The 22,669-nt window shown below is 35.9% G+C and overlaps 1 protein-coding gene across 1 annotated transcript; it reads right to left on the reverse strand.

The window, feature by feature from the left end:
• Window positions 1–6,610: 6,610 nt before the first annotated feature.
• Window positions 6,611–22,669, reverse strand: LOC123312771 (peptidoglycan-recognition protein LE-like). The gene is made up of 4 exons (XM_044897257.1): window positions 22,296–22,669; window positions 19,882–20,089; window positions 11,568–11,660; window positions 6,611–7,205 (listed from the first exon to the last, which is right to left on the reverse strand). The coding sequence occupies exons 1-4, from the start codon at window positions 22,533–22,535 to the stop codon at window positions 6,730–6,732; spliced, it is 1,017 nt and encodes a 338-aa protein (XP_044753192.1). The 5' UTR covers window positions 22,536–22,669; the 3' UTR covers window positions 6,611–6,729.

A 22,669-nucleotide genomic window follows, 5' to 3' on the forward strand; every position in this document is an offset into this window, starting at 1 on the left:
GAGATATTATGATTATTATTATTTTTTTTTTATAGCAGGGGGAATCTGCGACCGTGAAAACACGGGGCTCTATCTCTCGCCCAGAGGAACCCATTTCTAGGGAACACTGTGGGGTTACTCACTCTCCTGAGTTCGCGACCCACTAAACCTAACCTGCTTTTTATTGGTTCCGGGCATTTGCCTATAAACCATTTATCCCTTAATCGGTTAATTTCTTCTTGCACATTGTCGTGCTAGGGTTTTCATGTTCGTCCATTTCGGATATCTCTTCTTAGTATAGTTTTAATAAGTTTTCGAACTCATTTTAATCTCTCCTCAATTGATCTCGCGGTCTCCTTTTGTAAATTCTCATTCTTCTTCTGTCTTCCTCCGGATCGTAGTCCACTAGTCTCCTGAGTTCTTCGTTTGGATGTTCCTTCGCTGTTTCGAATAACTTTTCAGCTTTCCTCTTCATAAATTCGGTGATGGTTTCCCACTTCAAATCTCGATATATCTGTTTGTTCCTGACAAACCAAGGCGCATCTATGGCACATCGTAGTAGCTTGTTTTCTGTTGCCTGAATTCTTTGTATATGGCTCTTTGCCTTTGCCGCGAATCCCCAAGCACCTGATCCATAAGTCAGTTGCGGTCTAGCAACGGCTTTGATTATTTTCAATTTTGTCTCATTTGCCATGTGGCTCTTTCTACCTATCAGCGGGTAGAGCATATTCATCGCTGCCTTGGTTTTGTCAACGGCTTGTTTGATATGGCTTCTCCATGTTAGACCTTTGTCTAGGGTGATAGCTAAATATTTCGCTTCGTTTTTCCATTCGATTTCTTCTCCATCTACCTCTAGATTTGTTGTAGTTCTTAGTCTCCTCTTCTGCAGTAATATCGCTCGGCTCTTTTGTCCGTTGAGCTTTATTTTCCATTTAATACACCAGTCATTTATTTCATCTATAGCTTCTTGTAATATTCCTTCTATGATTTCTGGCTTGCGATGTCGCATTGCGATTCCTGTGTCGTCGCCATATAGTGTCAGCATAGTCCTTGGAGATTTTGGTATATCGTGAATATATATGTTATACAGTAACGGCCCAAGTACTGACCCTTGAGGCACCCCTGCTTCCATATATCTGGTTGTGGAGTTTTCTCCTTCCACTTTCACGTAGAATCTTCTGTTCCTCAAATAATTCCTAATCAACTTGCACAGTTTCATTGAATATCCAGCATATCTCATTTTGTAAATCAATCCTTCATGCCATACTCTGTCGAATGCTCTGGCGACATCTAGTAGTACAAGACCGGTTGCTTGTTTATTTTGGAATCCTTCTGTTATGTATTCTGTGAGTCTCAGTAATTGCTGTTCAGTTGAGTGGTCTCTTCTGAATCCGAATTGCTCTGCTGGAATGAGATTCAGATTTTCAGTTTCTTCTGTAAGCCTCCTAGCGATTACCCTTTCTACTACTTTTCCTAGGGCGGACAATAAACTTATCGGCCTGTAGTTTTGGGGGAATTTTTTATCTTTGCCTGGTTTGTTGAACACTATGACTTCTGCAGTTTTCCACTTTTCCGGATAGTGTTCAGTCCTCATTATACCGTTTGCAATATTTGTGAGAGCAGCTATACCTTTTCTAGGTAATTTCTTCAACATAGCATTCGTTATTTTATCACTTCCGGGAGCTTTTCTATTTTTCAAGCTTCTGATTATCTCTTTTATTTCAAATGGAGAAGTTGGTTTTTCTATTTTGTCGTCTACTGGTGGTTCGTCCATTTCTTCTTCGTTGTTCTCTACTAGTTCTTCCACTTCCAGATCGTCATTATCGTCATCAGGTCTGTAATTTATTCTCGATTCTCTTTCGATCGAGTCCGCCAGTGCTTCTGCTTTATCGATATTCGTATATGCCATTCCTCTTTCTCCGTGGAGAGGTGGTATTTTAGTCTTTTCTCTTCTCAGACATTTTTGCATTTTCCATGCAGAATGATCGATAGTATTTAGTTCTTGAACTCTTTTGTTCCATCTATTTGTTCTCATGTCCTTCAGGGCATTTTTTAGAACTTGGCTGTGTCGGTTTAGATTTCTCTTTTATATCTGTTTTGTTGAGCCTGTATGTTTTTCTTAGTCTCCGATTTTCCCTGATGAGATCTTTGATTTCTCTGGGTGTATCACCGTGTGGATGTATCGGTGCTGGTCTCGTTATTTTCTTTGTGCTCTTTTTGTAGGCATCTAGTATATTCTTTTCTAGTTTATCAACTGCTCTTTCTAGGTCTTCCGGTGTGTTGATTGTTGGTATTTCTGTTACCTCCGATTGTATCAGATGGCTATATTTCGTCCAATCGGTGTATTCTCTTGTTTGCATTACTTCTCTTCTTGGCCCTTCTCCTATTGTTAATTCGATGGGGTTGTGGTTAGAGGTTCCGTCCCACAAGGTCTCTATCGAGAATTCTCTAGTGATATTTTTCATAATTGCGATATCAATTATATCTGGTAATCCATTTCCGAATGCTAGATACGTTGGTTCTTCAGGTCCAATAACGATAGCTTCATGTTTTTCAGCGAGATCTTTCAGTTTTCTGCCATTTCTGTTTTCCATCCTGCTGTTCCATTCTGGAGATTTGCAATTAAAATCTCCGATGCAGATTTTCGGGTTTGTTCCATCTAGTAAGTTGTTGATTTCTTCTTCCAATAAGTTATTTGGGGGTCTTTTATATGCCGATGTGACTTCGACTCTTTGTCGATTTATTTCAGCAACAATCGTCACTGTTTCTATTTGTGACTCGTCAGATCTTCCTTTAAAATAGTGTTTCAGATCTCGTCTAACCAGTAAGGCAACACCTCCCCCAGTGTTTGCGATTCTGTCACATCTATATATCTCATAATTCATGATGTTCAATCGCGTATTTGGTTGTATTCTTGTTTCCTGTAAGGCTATAATATCAGGTTTTCTCTCTGATATTATTTCTTCTATCTCGGGTTTTCGAGTTCTGACCCCGTTTATGTTCCAGGAGACTATTTTAAGGGAATTTTTCCTAGTTGTATGTTCCATTATTTCAGTTTACTGAACATTCCTTGGAGTTTTTTCTCCATCTCTCTTTCAATTTTCAACATGATTTTGTTGAAAATTTTTTCAGTAAAAGTGTCTAAATCGTCGGCGGATTCAGAGACTTTTCTGTTTTCTTTTGTTTTGTTGATCGTAGGTTTATCTTGGGGCATTTTCGGTTGCTCCTTCTTCTGTACTGGTTTGGATACTTCTTTTTTCTTGTCGTCTACTTTGGAGGGGGTAGGCTTCTTTTTCTCCTGGACTTTTTGAGGAATCGTGCTCTGCTGAGCCTGTTTTCCTCTCCCTTGTAACTAATTTGAATTCGCTACATCCTTTGTAGCTTGCTGGATGGCCTTCTTCGCCGCACAGAACGCATGTGGCATTTCTCTCCTCACCTTTTCTGGTAAGTTCGCAATCTTTTGTGCAATGATTGCCCAAACATTTGACGCATCTGTATGGAAAAGAGCACTTGCTTTGGGCATGTCCGTACCTCTGACATCTGAAGCATTGGCTTGGATTTTCTGCCCTTCTTTTTGATTCCACTACAATGCAGAGATTGTAGAGGCGTCTTATTTCGAAAATCTCCTTTCTCTGAGTTTTTACCAGGTATAAGGGTATAAACTTTTTGGTTTTATTGGATGTCATTCTGGACACCTCGGCGTCATGGATTCCTTGGACCTTTAGATCATTTTTTATTATATCTAGGTCAGCATCTATTGGGATATGTCTTATAACTGCATATATCTTTTTCTCTTCCTCCATCTGGTACGTGAAGTACTCCTTACCAATCTGGTCAAAATATTTTGTTATGTTCCTGTAGTCGTCCACAGTCGAGGCTACGATCCTGATCCCGTCTTTTACGACGGTTGCTCTGTTGTAGCTGAATTTCTTCAAGTAGAGAGCTTTTGAGATCTCTACCCAATCGGCTGTACCCATCGTCGTGATGGGTGGAATTTTATCTTTTTTAGGTAACTCCGTTGCTTTTTTTGCGGTCTCTTCGTCTGAAGATGAACTTTCTTTACGCGCGCGTTTTGTGGGCGGCGCGTTCTGGGTTTTAGCAACTTGAGTTGCAAAATTTCTCTTCTTCTCCGGTTCTGGAGCTACTTCCTGTTTGGAGGAATTTTTGGGGACCGCTACCGGCTTTGCAATTTCTGCAAATGTGGGGGATTTCTGTGCCGTAATCTGTTTTGCAATTTCAGCAAAACTAGGGGATTGAGGAGCTTTATTCTTGTTAACTTCCTCTCTCAAGAGGCGTATCTCCCCGACCAACTGAGACACGGTTTCAGTCAGTTTATTTATTTGAGCCTTCAACTGCCCATTCTCTTCTTTGAGCCTTACAAGCTCCTCTGCATCTCCATCGCTGAATTCTTCGGTGTCCGTAGCTTCCATGTAGGAGCTCTCATTGTCTGAGACCTCCGATATGGCTTTTTGTCCGTATTGAACTATATGAGGTATTTCGGAATAATAATGAATATTGGAAATCCTTACTACTATGTTACTATTAAGCTATGTGGCTAAATTAAATATTTTCTATACTATCAGAAAAATAAATCGACTCACCAGTGATATCCGTGGAACCAGCGATCTTGGGATCTGGACTCGACACTGAATACACTGAATTTGAACGAATTTCCGCTCTATAACACATACACTTATAGAACTTACAAAAAACTTCGGAAGTTTCGTAGACGGAATCATAAATTCCGCAGCTTCTCCAGTGTACACTTTCACCTCCGCTTTCACTTTTACGGCACTGTGACACTTCGACTTTCTCGTCCGCTTTCTCTTTTATGACACTTCGACTTTCTCGTCCGCTTTCTCTTTTATAGCACTAGGAGCACTCTTGTCAAGCGAATGACTCGGAATGACTCGGAATTATGATTATTCATTAAATATGCCCTCGATACCAGATTCCACCCGTCATATTTGGTGCTCCTCCCTCCAGTAGTAATGTTGTAAATATTAGTCAAAGGTACTTTGGAGGACGTGATTGTTTGTTTCTTGAAATTTTTGAAAAATATGTGATATTTTTGTTGCTCTCATCAATGAAAATCAAAAGGTCAAAAATACTTCGAATTACACAGACGTTGACAACGAACCAAACGAAAATTTTAATCCTTGATTCGTTACTAACCACCACGAGCATAATATCATCATCTCAGTAACCGTGCTGTTGACTGCTATAACTCGAGGTCCCAAGACTCCCAAGCAAATCCAAAATAATTTAGTTTAGAATGGAGAGAACTAGAACACTACACCTATGCTAAGTTGCGCGCAAACATTGCTAAACGAAAATTAATGTTAGATCCAATAATTAATACCGTTCTTGAAGCTCAAAAATTTTCTTTTAGAAGGAAACCGTTACTTAATCGATTCAAACTACACAAAATCGAATAATTGAATAAATTTTCATGCATTAATCACACTTGAATACTGCCTTCATGTTTGGAGCTCAGCAACAAGCCGTTCGTTGCAAGTTTTGGATTCCATGCATCACTATTTGTGTTCTGTGATGCAGTCGTTGGAACATCGAAGGATATTTGGCGACTTTTGCTTTTTCTGGGGATTACAAGAAATAATGCCAGCCGCTGCCAGATGCACACGCAGTACTAAGGCTGAGCCTCGAGCACAACTCTATGCAATTTGAATAACAAATTGGTGGACTTTTATTTGAGGGATTCAGGGCTGAAGTGAACCAAGTCCATGCAGCCTAGTTTCGAGATACATGACATAGAAGTTGTTTATCACCAATTAATTCAAAAGTGACTTCTTTAGATTTGTGTAAAGTGAATGTAAGCATATGCTTATATTCTAACCTAAGTCATGTATCCCAAAACTAGGCTGCATGGACTTGGTTCACTTCAGCAGCTATGAAGCCCCCATTTATCAGTCCTTTTTCCACCTAATACGTTTCCAGCTAATTTGTCGTCTTCGATGTATAATCTTCAATATTTTAAGATGATAATAAACAGTACGCAACTTACGCTTTGAGACAACTCGGTATTAGGTGACATTGCTTCTCCTTATCAGGCGGTCAAACTTAGAAAAACAAAAATACTGGTGATTGTTTCAAAATCTTGACGCGGGCCGGATTAAACTTTCACGTGGGCCGGACCTGGCCCGCGGGCCGTAGTTTTCCCATGCTTAGTATAAGGCAAGTTTAGCCTAATAATCATATTATCAGGTGTAGCATCACTGCCCTCGGTATTTCTTCTTCTGTATCTTCTGTATTTTCTTCAGGTTTTAAATCACCCCAATTATGCCAGTTGTTCGGGAATAATGGTAAAGCCATTCGAAAAAAAAATTGATAGAAGCCACAAAATTTACCTATTTTAATTCAGTATTATTTGCAAAAACATATCTTTATTAGTTGTTTACCCAACATTAATCTCAAATTGACAAGAAAAATGGTACGAACTGACCAGCTCTTCGGCCCAGGAATCGACCGGCCAACCGGGAATTTTCTCGGGGAATTTCATCCGCCCCTGTACATAAAAAAGAGGTTAGGTAAGGAATGTTAGGGAAGAGCTAAAAGAAAAACATTGAAAGATTCATTGGCAATAAAATGTGAATTTTCATAATTGAATTTTTAATAAAAAAAAGAAACGTCACAATTTGAAATATAAATTTTTTGAAAAAATTATGAAGATCATAAAATCAGTCTGAAGAAGTTTTTTCTCACTTGCTTTGTCCACATTCAGATGTAGTGTTAAGGAACGAAGATTTCATCTACATTTTTCAATGAAGGTAATGCAATCGATGGATTTCTCAAACCGACTGTAGCATCGAAGTTCTTCCATGTTTTGATCTCCATGAAAAGAGCTTCGCCTGGACTTTCAGTGCCGATACATTGACAATGCCCCAGTAAAGAATAATCTTGACTAATGGCCCCAATAGATACTCCGTGCTCGATTAGCTTTTTTGCATTTGTCATTGCATTTTGACTCGGTTTATGTCGAGAGAATGTACCTATGAAACAAATACCTAGGGATACCGAATTATATTGTCTTGTATGAGCTCCGACAAGGTTCCAGCCTCGACCTTCAAAAACTGATCCATCATCTCCTATTAGAAAATTGTATCCTATATCAGACCATTTACGAGAATCCATATGAAAACTCTGGATGAGCCTAACAAGAAGAATGTTTTCTGCTATCGTGTTTGCCCCTTCTGTAGCCGAGTGACCTGAAAAATGAAGAACGACTTGTAAAGGGTAGTTCCAATAAGTGTGCAATTCAGAGGATCAATAAAAAAGTTCTACAGCAATGGCATAGGATGAGGAAAAAGTTCTGCAAAGATGGAAGGAATTCTTCGAGGATTTACTGGGAAAACAAGATGAGACAGATGTTATATATGAGAAAAATGAGAAAGAGCAAGCATCATGATAGGATGAAGTCCCCAAATTTTGAATATGGGTGATGGAGGATTTGACCCAGGTACTGTGGAGGATTATCGAGATAGTTAGGCAGTCTGAAGTAATATACCCAGGTAACACTGACTTCTCCGCAGAGATCTCACATTGCTTTTTCCAGGTTTCATCTTATTGCGAGTTTCAGCAGATGTCCCGAACTTGACATCAATTTGAAATTCTTATTGCGACTTCCTAAAGTTATCCCGAATATTAACAGATAATAAAATCTCAATGTGAGTTTATAAAGTTATTACGAACGTAATATGAATGGGAAATTCCCAATGCTAGTTCCTTAAGGTGAAGTAATACCTCAAGATTCTCCATTCAAAAACGGCCAAAAATAGTTCTTAATTTACGCTTTCAATTTCTCACGTGAAGCCTTGATTTTTTTTAAAGTGAAGTTACAGGACGTCTTGTTGTCACCCCGTCTCTTTTTTTTTTCAATTTAGTTGTTTTTTATGAGAAAAAAAACTTGAACTTTAGTGTCACGAAAACTTGTTTTCACCATTGTTTTCATCATTTTTCGACGGTTTTTCGACATATTTCGATGAAAATAACGACGGGGTGACATCGGCGATTCAATTGAACGTTTCAAGCGCCACTGTCTGAGGGGCGGCATATCGGCTCAGTTTACCGCCTTCTGGAATTTCATCTTCAATCTCAAATATTACTCATTCACTAGAATTTAATTTTTTTTATGCACTTATTCAAAATTATTCATGGGAAGAAGAAATTTGTGTATTATCATCGGAGCGAATGTTTTTTTATGTGAGGTGGGGGTCCTGCTAAAAAGGCGAACACGCCACTGGATTCTAGGTATAAAAAGGGCCTGCATAATGTTTTAATTTCAGAGCTCTACCATCAGTATTAGTGCAGATATAAATTTATTTCGATATCGCTATTTTTCAAATTTTCGCTTATAACTCGAAAACAAAAGAAGTGGCCAAAAATGACTACTACTCTTGTTAATTTCTCAGTAAAAGAGAACGAAGATGGGTTATTAGATTTCTTCTATCTCCTCTGGTTTAAAAGCTGTAGTGCGAAATTTGCCCACCCTATACATGAGTACATGTCATTATTGATACTTTTTGGCAGGGGCGCCAAATTTTTTTTTGCTTCAGGGGCCTAAATTACTCTCGCCGGCCCTGGAAATGCGCATACATCAATCAGGGTAGATGGAGGACACCAGTGTGCTTCTCAATTATCTATATTTTATGGGTCTGCCGTTCTTTGTCACCAAGACACAGGCTGATTCACATTTTTATTCATTTTTTCAACTAATCATAATTTATAAACCACCCCATACATTTTCATGATATTTGATTTGTATGGTCTTTGTCAGAAGTTGTATCGATTAACGTAATGAAAAAATTTAGTAGAGGATGGGACTTATTTTGGTGAAAACTTATTTATTTTATCAGACTACAAAAGCACGTCCGCTCGACCAGTTTCGGTGAGTTGAGACTTCACTGCAACGAAAGGGAAAGAAAAAATTACGTGGAATATTTTCAGGTTGAAAAATGTGCTAAGGAGAGAACCCAACTTACCAAAAATCGACCGTCACACATATTCGTGAACATATAAAATCAATTTCATTACGATTAAAAATTTAAGTCATAAACTTTGAAGAATTTCAAGAAGATTTTCAAGTGAGTCGAATATAACAACATCATCAGGGACGTAACAAGCTTTGTCCAGGACCTAGTGTAAATCATATCACCGGGCCCTTTCCTTTTGAGTTTTCAATGAGGGGGTGTTAGTTGAGTGAATTTAAATTTAGAAATTCAGGCTTGACCAAGATCAAGAAAAATTAAAAATCTTTATTACATAAGCTTTCATTAATTTATAAATATGATTTAATAGTAACATATTATATAAATATATGGAAAAAAGTATATAAGTATTGGAATATAATTAAAATTCAAAAAATGGAACGAAAATGAATCGGAAAATACGATAAATGAAAAAACATGAACAAATACCAGAACAGGTCAACTGGAAAAATAAACTCTTGTTGCTTTCTGATTAGAAATTGAAGAAATTATTTCCTTCGAATCTGATTTTCTTGCAGTTGCATTTTCAATGAAAAAAATTGCCAAACTTGACACTTTCGTTTGATACATCATTTATAGCAAATTACAAGTTTTGCCAAGTCATACACGCGAACGTCTGCATCAATTTTATCTCCGAATGTGTGCCTAAAGATTTTCTGCTAGACCAACTAGCTCAGTATCACAGCAACTTTTCAGAGTCGAAGGAAAGATGACTTTAAATCTTTGTACGGTTGTCTCAATAAAGAACGGATGTTCTTTAGTCATTCAAAACTGATGTCCTCACAATTGAACAACGATGCGGATAACTCAGAGTTCTTTGACAATAATTTGCACTGCACTATTGTAATTGCGTGGGGGAAAGATACAAAAAAACGAAAACATGGGGTAAGTGTCAGTAATATACCGATGAGGAATACAAAAATCTCAGATGGCAAAACCCAGGGCGGCAAAGCGGGTAGATAAAGGAAAATAATAAATACTAAAGATTATAGAACTCAATAATCTTTGAATAAATACATAAATAAAATCGGACTGGTAGCAGTCATTCATTCTCTGGGACGTAGACTTCCTGGTAGTGCAATAATGAAAGTATATAATCCTTTTGAAAGCGATAATAAACTCATAAACCCTAAAAGAGTCCGATTTTTACTGCGAGCCGGTTTCAAAGAAAAATAAAATGTTGACTGGTTAATTTCTAGAGAAAAATTTTCGTTCGAGCTGGTCGAGCAGACGTGCTTTCGCAGTCTGATAGAATAAATTTAATATAATGATGAATGAATAAGTTTTCACTAAAATAAGGCATTGAATCCTATCCTCTCTCCTCAATTCAATTATGATGAACGCCAAAGGTTTTAAGGAAGTTGTGAGAAAAAAGTTTTATACCAGGTAGTACTGTGAAAAATTTAAGGAGTAGATTTCGAGTAGAAACAACACAAATTTGGAAAGATCAGAAAAAATAAGTAAGAATAAATGTATTTGCTTTTTCCGCATACAGCTTTCAGACTTGATAGCTTGAGTCAAATCTGTATGTTTCAAAAATGAAAAAAAATTTGATAAAATAAATTATTTCCCCAAATAGTATTTACAACTATTTTTATTTTCCTTGTTTCTAGATCCCAAGTTTATTGAAAAACGGGAGGATATGTAGCTATTCAGAACGAATTTTATAATCAATAACTGACTTTCAAATATCTTGTTCGCGTAAATTGATCATCACATTGCTGACTACTTGAAAAAAAATTCAAAAAAGAGGAAAATTGCTCATTTTCTAAACAAAAATAGTTCCAAGATTTTAAAAGTTGAATGAACCCTTTCAATGTAGATTTGTTCAACCGTTACTCGGTTATTCGTATTTGTGTTTAAAATAAAGTTATGATTTCTTCCATTTTTTTTCAATGTTGTGTGATGTAAACGTACTATGATCATGCATATAGGATATGTTCTCTCGTATCTCGATGAAATTGAGATCTAGTAGTTAAGAAAATAAAAAGATTTTATTTTATGGAATGCATCTGGTAAAGTACCATTTGGGGGAAGAGAATTTGTTTGTTTTTCAATTAACTGCCACTTCATTATTGAAACATCTAGATAAGATCTAAGTTAAAAATTGGGGAATATCAGTAAATCACCATTTATGCTAATAATGGAGAAAGATAGACCTATAAAATATAGGTTATTTAGAGGCACCTCAGTGTCCCCCATTCTACCCTTACTGTATGCGCATTTCAAAATGAATCACCCTATATAAGAAAATTCTCTCTAATAACATGGCTTAAGATATATACCTATAATTAAATAAATGGAAAATTTGTGACGATACCTAATCAATTCATTAATCAATTATCTGATTCCTGATTCCTGAGAATATGTTCTATTTGAAATAACAACTTCCGGTATACATAACCAAAAGTTGTACAACATCACAGTAATGAAAATATTTTAGCCAACAAGGTCATGAACTGCATTCTTTTGAGTTTTTCCGAAATGCCTAGCTAATGATCAACCTTATTTCGTGATACTATACGTATACTATGTAAGGTTTATTCTAACGTAGAAGAAAAAAAGGTAAAATATTGCACTTACATATTATAACATGTTTTGCAGGTTCCTTCATAGGGTTTCTTTCCAATGGTGGCTGGGCTAACCAACTCCTTCTTTCGGTGATGAAAAGGGTCACTGAAAAATAGCAGAAAAAAATTAAAGTATTTAAACAATTTTAATTTGTCTTTTTATGATAAAAAGGTTTTGTGTAACTGCAAATTAAAGAAAACTATCTTAATTTTTTTCAATAGTTATTTTCCTAACAAGTGTGGGAAGTGATACTTTTCCGCAATAGACTGCAGCGGAGTTAGGTCAAGCTGTCGTGTGCAAACCACTATAAAGTTTGGGTGGTGCACATAAAGAAAATTTGATGCAACTTGATTGCGGGATTAATAAAAATTTCGGTGATTTTCTACTTGTTTATTCAAAGCTTGTCGTACGATTCGTTCGAAGACTGTGGAAATCATTCGTTCCAATCAACATATGATATACAAAATAATATGCGCATTGTGTGGTGATTGGTGAAACAGTTATTATTCATTCATTCATTCATTGCTGTATCCCGTTACCGGGAATTAATCTACAAAAAGACATAAAAAAAGAACAGACTTATAATTTCTTGGGGCTAATTGCGACTGTGTGCCCTCCTGTGACTGAAGAGACCCAACCGTGACCTACAAATCCTTCCACACTCTGGGCATGGATAGTCACCAACCAGATCTGGCCGCCGCTGAATTCTTCGCGAGTCTCCATTATTACTGTGCACCATAGATCTCCACTGTGACCTGTCTAACGCTAGTTGTTCCCAGTTATGATTGACATTAATTGATTTTAGGGATTGATATCCGCTTATACTGGCCTCCTGGTTTCCTGGCTTCCTCTGTCAGTTCGCCATACAGAGCTATCTTGGGGAGTTTTGTGTCTTGCATCCTCAGAATGTGGCCGCTCCATCTGAGTCGGGCCCTCGTTACTTGAGTCTGAATTGTTGTACAACTCGCGCGTTGCAAGACTTCTGCATTCGAAACCTTGTGGAACCATCTGATGTGCATTATCTGTCTTAGATGACGTTGTTGCGTTTGTTCAAGCTGTTTAATATGTCGCCTATAGGGCGTCCAGCTTTCCCTTCCGTAAAGAAGCGCTGGGAGGATGACTACTTTGTAAACAGCTGTCTTGGTCTTCAGATTGAGGTCGTGATTTTGAAACACTCTGACCTTTAGCTTCCACAATGCCCGTGATGCCGAATTGATACGGTTGTGTATTTCCGTGTCTAGGTTAGCCCTAGTATTTATGAAGCTTCCCAAGTATTTGAACTGCTCGACCTGTTCTAGGGTTTCATTCTCCAGGCTGATATGTGTTTGAAGGTTTTCTGGGGGACTTACCAGGGTTTTGGTCTTGTCGGTATTGAGTCTAAGGCCTATAGCTTCGTATATACGTGTATAGGTGTCCAGCATTATCTGTAGATCCTCTGGGCTGCTAGCGATAAGTGCACAGTCGTCTGCAAATTGAAGTTCCGTGATAACCTTTGAACGGGATTTTGCTCTGAGGCGCTTCAGGTTAAATAGGCCTCCATCAAATCTGAATCTTATCCCAACACCTCTTACCGGCAAACTCATGACTGCAAATATCGAGACAGCTATGGCGAAAATATCGAACAGTAAAGGGGCTAACACGCAGCCTTGTTTTATTCCAGTATTCCAGTTATTATACAGTATGGGTTAAAATACATATTTATGTATAGACTGATCTATACATGTCGATTGCGGAAAAGGCACTTTTCACATGAGTTAGGAACAATATTTTTCCCACTTGCGTAAATGAAAGACTTCCGCGGTGGACTTATCGTTTTGAAACTGATCAAAGATTATAGAGTAGAAAGATAGGAAACGAAGCGACTAAAGTGATGTGAGCGCAAATGTGTTTTTAAGGTCCTAAGATATACATTTGTAGAAACATATGAAATTTTGTGAGATTTCAGAAGGCCATTTTGATCAAAGATGTTTTTGAATGTTTTGATTCTCGTACCGCCTTTGTTTAATCAAGATCGTTCTAGTTGCTGATTATTGAAATTTGTGTCCAATTTCTTGGTGAAAACCTTAAAATATCGTTCGAAAATTATTGTATGGTGAAGAACTGTCGATCAAATAAAACGAACCTCACTAAGGAAAATGGAAATGTCAGTATTGAAGCTGCTAACATGTGACTCGGTCATTCATTGTTTTTATTTTCAGTACTACGAAGTGGATGAAATTTTCAGGGCGTAAAGGCCTGCAAACACAACTGACTACACAATGTGTAATGAACATTTTACTTCAAGTCAATTGAGAACTGTTCATCCACGTAAATTGTTGTATGCGGGAAGTTCCCTTGCATGAAGGGCCCATTTAGGGTAAATTATGACTTTTATACGTCCATTCAAATATTCTGAATTGCTTTTCCTTCAATGTATTCAGAAATGCAAAGGTTTTATTGATTTCGTTTTGGGTATCGAGTGAGTGTCAACTTGTTGTTTGGAAAGTCAAAGTTTTATGAAACCTGCTGTGAGTGTTTTGTTCATTCATTAATCAATTTGTATATTGTGTCATAAAGAGACCATATCATAAAGAAATTATAAAGAAACTCTACTGGCGGGCTAACATACAGGTGTTGTATACCTCAGTGAAGATTTTTTAATCGGGGATCTGAATATTCTCTAAATAATATGTAAGTAACTGAAATGTGTATGCTATGATGGTATATTGGATATTGGCTCATATCAATTCCTGATATGAATTGTACAAATTCAATTATGTCTATATTGATTCAAAACAACGTATTGGACAGAAATAACACCTTTGACGTATAGCAGATCACCATATACTTTTGTGTCCTAGTCAAAGCTCTATTCGTTATCCGTAATTGAATTTTTTAGAAATTGCAAATAAATATATAGCACATCCAACAGCATGTTTCATTGATATCAATTGATTCCGAACAATGTTCAGTTGAAAACTAACATTCTGATCACAAAACAAAACCATCCTTTTGTTTTGTCGCTCAGGATGTTTGTTTTCTGGCCTCAACAAAGTCGATATTGAAATTCGATACAAGGAATAGAATTCCAATTTCGCGCCCCTCAATTTTAAAACAGAACATTGTTATTAAACAGTTTTTCTGTATTGACATTACGTTATCAGCGCCATCTCATTGCCAAATGTGTTTTCACTTATAAAAATATAGTCGGTTTTTAGTACTAGAGACATGAGGGCGTTTCCTATCTTTCTACACTATACAGGGTGGGCTTTTTAAAACGAAACAGACGAGATAACGGGCGCAATAAATTTATTTCGAAAAAATGCTCGGATACGTCGATTTTTACTTCGAGGGGGACAACTTTTAAGGTCAAATTCACAACTATATCGCTTCAACCCTTAGTGTTAGAACACCAACCCCTAAATTTTGAATAGGAAAGATAGGGTGAGTGATACCTCATTTGAAAGGCCTTTTTATGCTGAATGCAGCGTATTAATTTTTTTCTTATTTAATGCATTCGTTTTCGAGATATTCAATTTTGAATTTCGTACAGTAACAGTCATTCCGCTAACCATGCTATGTGAAATCATCAATTCATTCTGTGGTTACGATGGTAACCGTTAATTGTCAACATTAGACAACGAAATAATTATTATTGGTATTATAATTACTTTCTTCAACAATTAAGGTGAAAATGGTTTATTCTTTTTCAGAAAGAATTGAAATTAATTCTTTATTTTTCAAGAATAACGAAAGCGGGAATCGTACAGCAGATTTATTCAATCGATTGCACCCAAAAAAGCACATCTGCAGAAAGTTCGTTTTAGAACCGCATTCGTTATTGTTGAAAAATAAAGAAATAATTTCAATTCTTTCTGAAAAATAATAAACCATTTTCATCTTAATTGTTGAAGAAAGTAATTACCGATAATAATAATTTCGTTGACTAATGTTGACAATTTACGGTTACCATCTTAACCACGTAACCACAGAATGAATTTGTCAAATAATTGATGATTTTACATAGCATAGTTAGCGGAATGACTGGTACTGTACGAAATTCAAAATTGAATATCTCGAAAACGAATGCACTAAATGAGAAAAAAATTAATTCGCTGAATTCAGGATAAAAAGGCCTTTCAAATGAGGTATCACTCATTCAATCTATCTTTCCTATTCAAAATTTAGGGGTTGGTGTTCTAACACTAAGGGTTGAAGCGATATAGTTGTGAATTTGACCTTAAAAGTTGTCCCCCTCGAAGTAAAAATCGACGTGTCCGAGAATTTTTTCGAAATAAATTTATTGCGCCCGTTATATCGTCTGTTTCGTTTTATAAAGCCCACCCTGTAATCTTAGGAAACTGACGTTATAAGCAAATATTATAGAGCACTTACTCTATAATCTTTGGTTTTAAGGAATTATATTTTTGTGCGCTCAGTCCCATAGAGAAACGTTTGAATTTTATGACTGGTGCATAGGGACATGCGAAAACTTTATGATTGATGCGACTCTTTAATATTTGCGTGCGGAAAGTGAATAAGTGGGGCTTTTTTTCGCACGATTTTGCAAAAGTACTACTTTCCAAACGTCAATGCGTGCGGAAAGTAATACTTTCGAAACGCTAGAAGGAAAAATTTATGTTATTTTTCCAAAAACAACATCTCTGACGCTTGATTCAATCATCTATGTACTCCGCGAATGCCCCCTTCGCATTTTGTTCGAAGTTCTACCCACGAAGGAGCAACCTAAGCCAGAAGAATAAGAAAAGGTCACATGGTGCAACCTGGTGAATGCAGGGCTTTTTTGAGGATACAAATGCCAAGTAGATACCCATAGCAGAGACAGGTTGTCTCTGCCTATAGCAAAGGAGATGCAATCAGAAGTACTCTAGTGGGTTTCATACTCAATGGTATCGCCAAAGATTATAGAGTTAACCTAACCTAACTCTATATATTAAGTCGAAAAAAGTTTTTTACAAAACAGAGACGATAGTTTCTAATGTTGTAATTTTTTTTAACTTTAACACGGGTATATTTCTTGAAAAACAATCGTACGAGGAAATAAAAATAGGTTTTTATTTCCTCGTACTAGTTCATAGGTGAACTAGAATAGCACTTTTTCAAGATGACTTCGTTAGAAGAATTTCTTCCCAAGACATTGGTCATACGGTTTCCGAAATACAGCCGGTCGCCACCTTTGACGAATCACCCTGTATGAAGGATTCAAGTGCACCCTTCGTAAAGCTTATCAGTCAAATAGTTTGGATAGCTACAAACGAGATTGGTAACTGCTACTTATATTTCTTCAGAATTAGGTTTATGGATTTTAATAAAGAGAACTATTTCGTTCCATCATTCTTGTCACCCTGCTTTTGATCATTTCTCCCTTGTCAAATTATGAATAAAAACTCACATACTCAAAAATGCACGTTCCTCTCGTGTTTTGTCATCAGGTGTTTAGATTTTTGGATTCGATAGTAAGAATGCGTTAGGAAACAAAAGTTTAATTTCTCATATTTTGCCCTTGTATGCTCATTCTTAACTGCTTAACATAATATTTTACTTCTATTTAAAGTATATGTGAAATCATACAAAAAAATGCATTGTTTTTATAGTTTCATTATATTCATAAGTATTAGAATCATTTTTGCTTCTTTTTTCAGTTGCTTCTACATTGTGGCTGTGATAAGGCTCAAGTTCAGTCGGCTAAAGAAATTAACATTAGCATATACTCGAAGCTACGCCTAAGTTTACCCGGCTTATCTTAAGTTTAGGTTCACACCTATTTTTTGCCGTAACATATACAAATTTGCCACCTTCCATGTGAAGGTAAACGATGATTTGAGAGCAGAAATAATCAGATTGGATAGGGGAGTAAATATATAAATGGTTACAGTAGGAAATGATAGGTTATGTATTTTTATGTCTTCTTGCAGGATTTGTACAGGAAACAAATGAATGCTTGAGCGTAACATATATTTCTCTTCGGTATTGTACATTGACTAGGAATATTGATTATGATTTCCCACAAATGTCAATATTTAGGGAGGGGAGATGCGCAAATGTTTATTTATATTGAATATACTACTACTAATGCACACAAACAGTTGAATATACATTGTTTTTTCTGTGAAAAGTATCTTTTTCCCACCATTCTTCATGGAAAAGTCGGAAAAAGTTTTCTAAAAGCAAAAATTAATTTATATAGAAATTAGTTTGATGTCTGAGAATAAATTTGAAATTTTTCAAGTATTCAAGAATTGTCTGCATGCCATTAAAGAAAGTTCGAATTAATTTATATGAATAACGAAAAAAGTTTCTGGGAAACAAATTTTAGTTGTTGCTTTTTCTACCCCTTGCAATAGAGTAAAATCACCAAATTTTTTTACGGTCTTCTCGCTCACATAGAATGTCTTCTCAATTTTATTGCTGTCAGTTTTCTGACTAGTAAGAAAAAAATTTGCTTTTCAGGTGCCATCCATAGGCAGCTACAAAAAATACCTATACATATATAAGAGCCACAATATTTTTTGACACGGAATCGCCCCGTTAAATTTTTCGCGGAGCTATCTTTTTTCAATTCAATGAAATTTTCAAATACGGATCTGATTATTGAATCAGCAAACGCTGGCTGCGTGAAAAGAATAGGAAGAAATTTTCCAGACTATCTGAAAAATATATTTGGGGTCATTTTTTGAAAAACATGTAGTATCATAGAAGGGAGTGGATGCATTGAAAGGCTTGTGAAATTGTTGGTGGTCAAAATGATATTATTGCTACAGTAATTTTAAGAGATTCTTTTCACAATGGAAAGCAAAATTTTCCAAAGAGGACGTTAAAAAAATTTTCAATTACATACAGGCTGTTTCATTGGTAAATGAACATACAGTAACCTGAGCTAGAGCTTCCCTAGGCGAGTCCAAAAATCCCATATATGATAGGTCTAATCAATTCCATAACCGAGATACAGGGTGCTTTATGTATTCACCTGAAATTTCAATTTCTCATTACTTTTGAACCAACCAGGATAGTCGGTTTATATTTGGAATATATGGTTCACTTGCACAGGTCGATAGATTCACATTTAAATTTCCAAAAAATTCCAGGTCCGTAATTGAAAAATATGCCACATCTTCTAAGCTGGGATTTAACACCAAAATTTTTGGATTTGATGGAGATATTTGAAAAGAGCAGAAAATTTTCAATGAATGTATGGTACGGCGTTTTTAAAAATCGATTAATTGGACAACACGTCCTAACAAGACGGCTCCAAAATCATCTTGCTGTATTACTTGAAGGACATTGCAGGAATGCATTTTCAGCATGATGGAGCTTCACCCCATTTCAGAGTAATGGTCAGACATTTTTTGGATAAGAACTTTCCAAATATGTGGAAAGGTAGAAGGTGGACCGCATGCCTGGCCCGCTAGATCACCAGATTTCAATCCGGTTGATTATTTTATTTGGGGTTATTTAAAAAGTTCAGTACACTCATCTGAAATAGGAAGTGTGGAGATTCTCATGCAACGTATCGAAGTCGCCTGCAATGAATTACCCAAGAATCCAGAAATGATAAAAAAAAGTATCAGACATATTTTGAAGAGGGCAAGAATGTGTATTGCGCAAAACGGTGGTACTTTCGAGCACCTTATTTAATTATCGTTGAGTTTTTATGTTTCTTTATTTATTTATTCATCGTTGTTGTCTTCGAATAAATTCTTCTTGATCAGTCATGTTTTTCCGGTGATAACTTGAAATGATTCCTCAGAATATTATGAAATACTAATTTGCAAGAAGTGGGACAAAAAACTAAAAAAGTCAATTTGATCACAATGTATGATTTTTCTGAAGATTAGAGGAATTCCAATTTTCAATTTCATCTTTCCCTGGAGTTTCCTTTGAGTAAAATGACGTGCGGGACAATGAAATCTACTGACTCTCATTGAAAATTTTCTGCTCTTTTCTAATACCTCCACCAAATCCAAAAATTTTGATTAAATTACCTGGAATTTTTTGGAAATTTAAATGTGAATCTATCGACCTTTGTAATTGAATAATATATTCCAAATAACAACCGACTATACTGGTTGGGTCAAAAGTTATGAGAAATTGAAATTTTAGTTGAATACATAAAGCACTCTGTATCTCGGTTATGGAATTGATTAGACCTATCATATATGGATTTTTTGAACTCGCCTAGGGTAGCTGCAGCTTAGGTTACCGTATGTTCATTTACCAATGAAACACCCTGTATATCTCAGTCTTAGTTCTTGGGAACTCTGTATAAATCCCCATTACTTAAAATCTGTTGGGAATTGTGGTAGTCAAACAATATAAATGTTCTCACCTGGTGTACTCAAACTAGAACTGTTGTCTATTATATTCTCAGTTTCTGAATATTTTTGAGTTATTTTATTCACATAAATTGGACCTTGTATAAAGTTGACGTCTCCAATATGTACTTTCTTCGACTTATATATCTGAATTTTACTATTCTCTGGTATTTTATCTCGTCCTATAAGAGATGATAGATGAGTCATTTGAGATTGCTGGTCCTGCAAAAGAAGGACAAAGGCGAAATAAATCATCATGAATTAGTGATGCCCACGAGAAGAGACTTTACTCTAGTATCGTCTCGTAGGCTCCTAGTTTCGTTTTTTTACAGCGGAAGATTTAAATCTAATAATTATAAGGCATACTTTAGTTTACCTACTAAGTAATTTTCTCCAATTATTCCATTTGGAAGTATAATTTTAATATCATATGAAATTTTATTCATTGATTGTTGTACAAATATGGATAATTATTTCGAAATAAGTGAATGAAGATTTTCAGATTTTCCGCTTCATTCGACTCATTCTGAAGTTGATGTTATATTATCGAAGAAAAATTTTAGAATATCAAAACCGAAATTCGAGGTATGGGAAGTCTGGGAGAGTTGAACCCCATTTCACTCTGAAGCCACTTAAGTTGTTTCTGTAAATAGTAGCAACTCAATTTTTTTCGTGAATAAGTATATGATGGCCAAATAGGTAACGAGAGATAATAGTAGAGTGATGTTGGGATGAAAATTTTGAGTACTGCAATTCTTTTTTTAGAAAGAGTAAAAATAAAATTCGATCCATACTACTGTATAGAATTTAATTGGTTGAATGGCTTATCCAGTCAGTAAACTACATTAGGTTTCCCCCATTCCCCCTCAGAGAGTTAAACTAAACTTCTGGTGGCCAAAAATGAGTGTTTTCGTGTTTTTTTCCGTAGTATCTCCCCTGAAAAACTGAATATAAACAAAGTTCTATTTTTTGTTGAATTGTAGATCACTCAATTCTCGAATTTCGAATGAGGCTACGCTCCGCAATCCGTTTCCATATTAGAGTACATCAAAGTTGAGCCAATTTTCAGAGATATTTTCTAATCCAGGCAAACCACTAATACTTTCGTTCAGCTAGAGTATGGTCACCATGAACTTCCACTAAAATATGATATGACTTTCGGCAGATTTTGACCAATCGTAAGAGTAGTGAAATAAATAGGTTGATGTCAATACAATCCAGATATATTATGTGAAATAACAAATTTATGTTGATATTACCTACATCGAAGATTTAATTTTTTTCGGTGAATACTCACAGTCCCTGTGTTAACAAATAATAGCACTACTTTGTTTCTTTGAAAAATTCATGATCACTGGGAATATACATTGTAATTATCGTTTTTCATTGAAATTTCGCGGTACTCCTTTAGAAACATCTAAATAAGTGGAAGAAAAAGAACTCTTCAACTGTAACCAGTATAGCTGATTTTACATTGAGTAACAGGATTTTTCTCAGTGATATAATTAATGAAGATTCTGAAAATATTATGGAAGTTATTACCGATTTTGAATTTTCATCTATTGGTAATGAATTTCCTCCGTAGAGATCGAAATAAAATTCAAATTATTACATTTTGTAATTTTCATCATTTTGAACTTCATTATGAATTTTCGCAGAACATCAAATACATTTATCTATTTCTGAAAAAAAATTATTCTCTATGTTTAGGATTGGATAGGGCATCACCTTTCGGAGACTTATTATTTATGGCGTTTCTTATCGTTCTAATCCGCTATACGTTGGTGAAAAATCGTTGATTAACCTATCACCGGTTTGATAGTGATTCGGACAATGGACATAGGTATAACGTAGGTATAGATTATTTGATGCAAGAATTATAGTTCTTCTGAATACTCATAAGTGAATTATTGATCGAAAGCAAATAACATGGAAACGTCAATCAGATGTTGACTTCGGTATTAAGCTTTGCAAAACCGAGTTTCAGACTACTTGAACGAAAATTGGTGGACATAGTCAAATTTTTTGGAGATGAGGAGGATGAGCCTACTTCTTAACCCTCTAATGCCCAAGTTTTTTTTTCTTTTTTAAAATTATTTCCGTATAGTTTCAAATTAGCTCATGTAATCTACATCTTTTTTTCGCAAATAGTTAACTGATTTACATTAACACCTGTATACTCACAAAATGAACCTATACTGAAGGCGGACATGGGCAGAATAATTTTGTATCCACTTATATGCAACCAGTCTCAAGGCGGACTTGGGTATTAGAGGGTTAATCAGATTCATATAAATCAAAGCAACCTCCCATTCGCTCGACTATTTTATACTGTTATCGTACATCAGCCTGAAATATCACTTGCAACTAGTAGGCGATTGCGGGTAGATGTCTAGCGATAGTATAGATGAAAGACTTCCATACTCACATGTTTGTCTATGGTTATATTTCCTATCGTTGGTTCACTTGTGAGAAACTTAAATCCACTCTGCATAGCTGAATTCTGCGTAGAGTTAGAAGAATAAGTTAAATTAGAAGAACTAGAAAATTCACTACAGCACGAATTCGTTTCGAAACTATCATCAAGGGAACAACTTTCCAACCAGGTACTACATTTTTCTACTACATCATCACTAGACGTAGATGTATGGTCGTTTATTTTTTCCATAATTTCAAAGTAAATACAAAAGGAAGTAGGAGGAAGCTTAACGATGCCCCGAAATCAAACGATTGCTCTATTTAGTTAACAAACGGCATAGCTTTCAAGACACATGAATCATAATAACGATTATAATTATTATT

This window comes from Coccinella septempunctata, chromosome 1 (genome assembly GCF_907165205.1).
Source record: "Coccinella septempunctata chromosome 1, icCocSept1.1, whole genome shotgun sequence".
NCBI lineage: Eukaryota > Metazoa > Arthropoda > Insecta > Coleoptera > Coccinellidae > Coccinella > Coccinella septempunctata.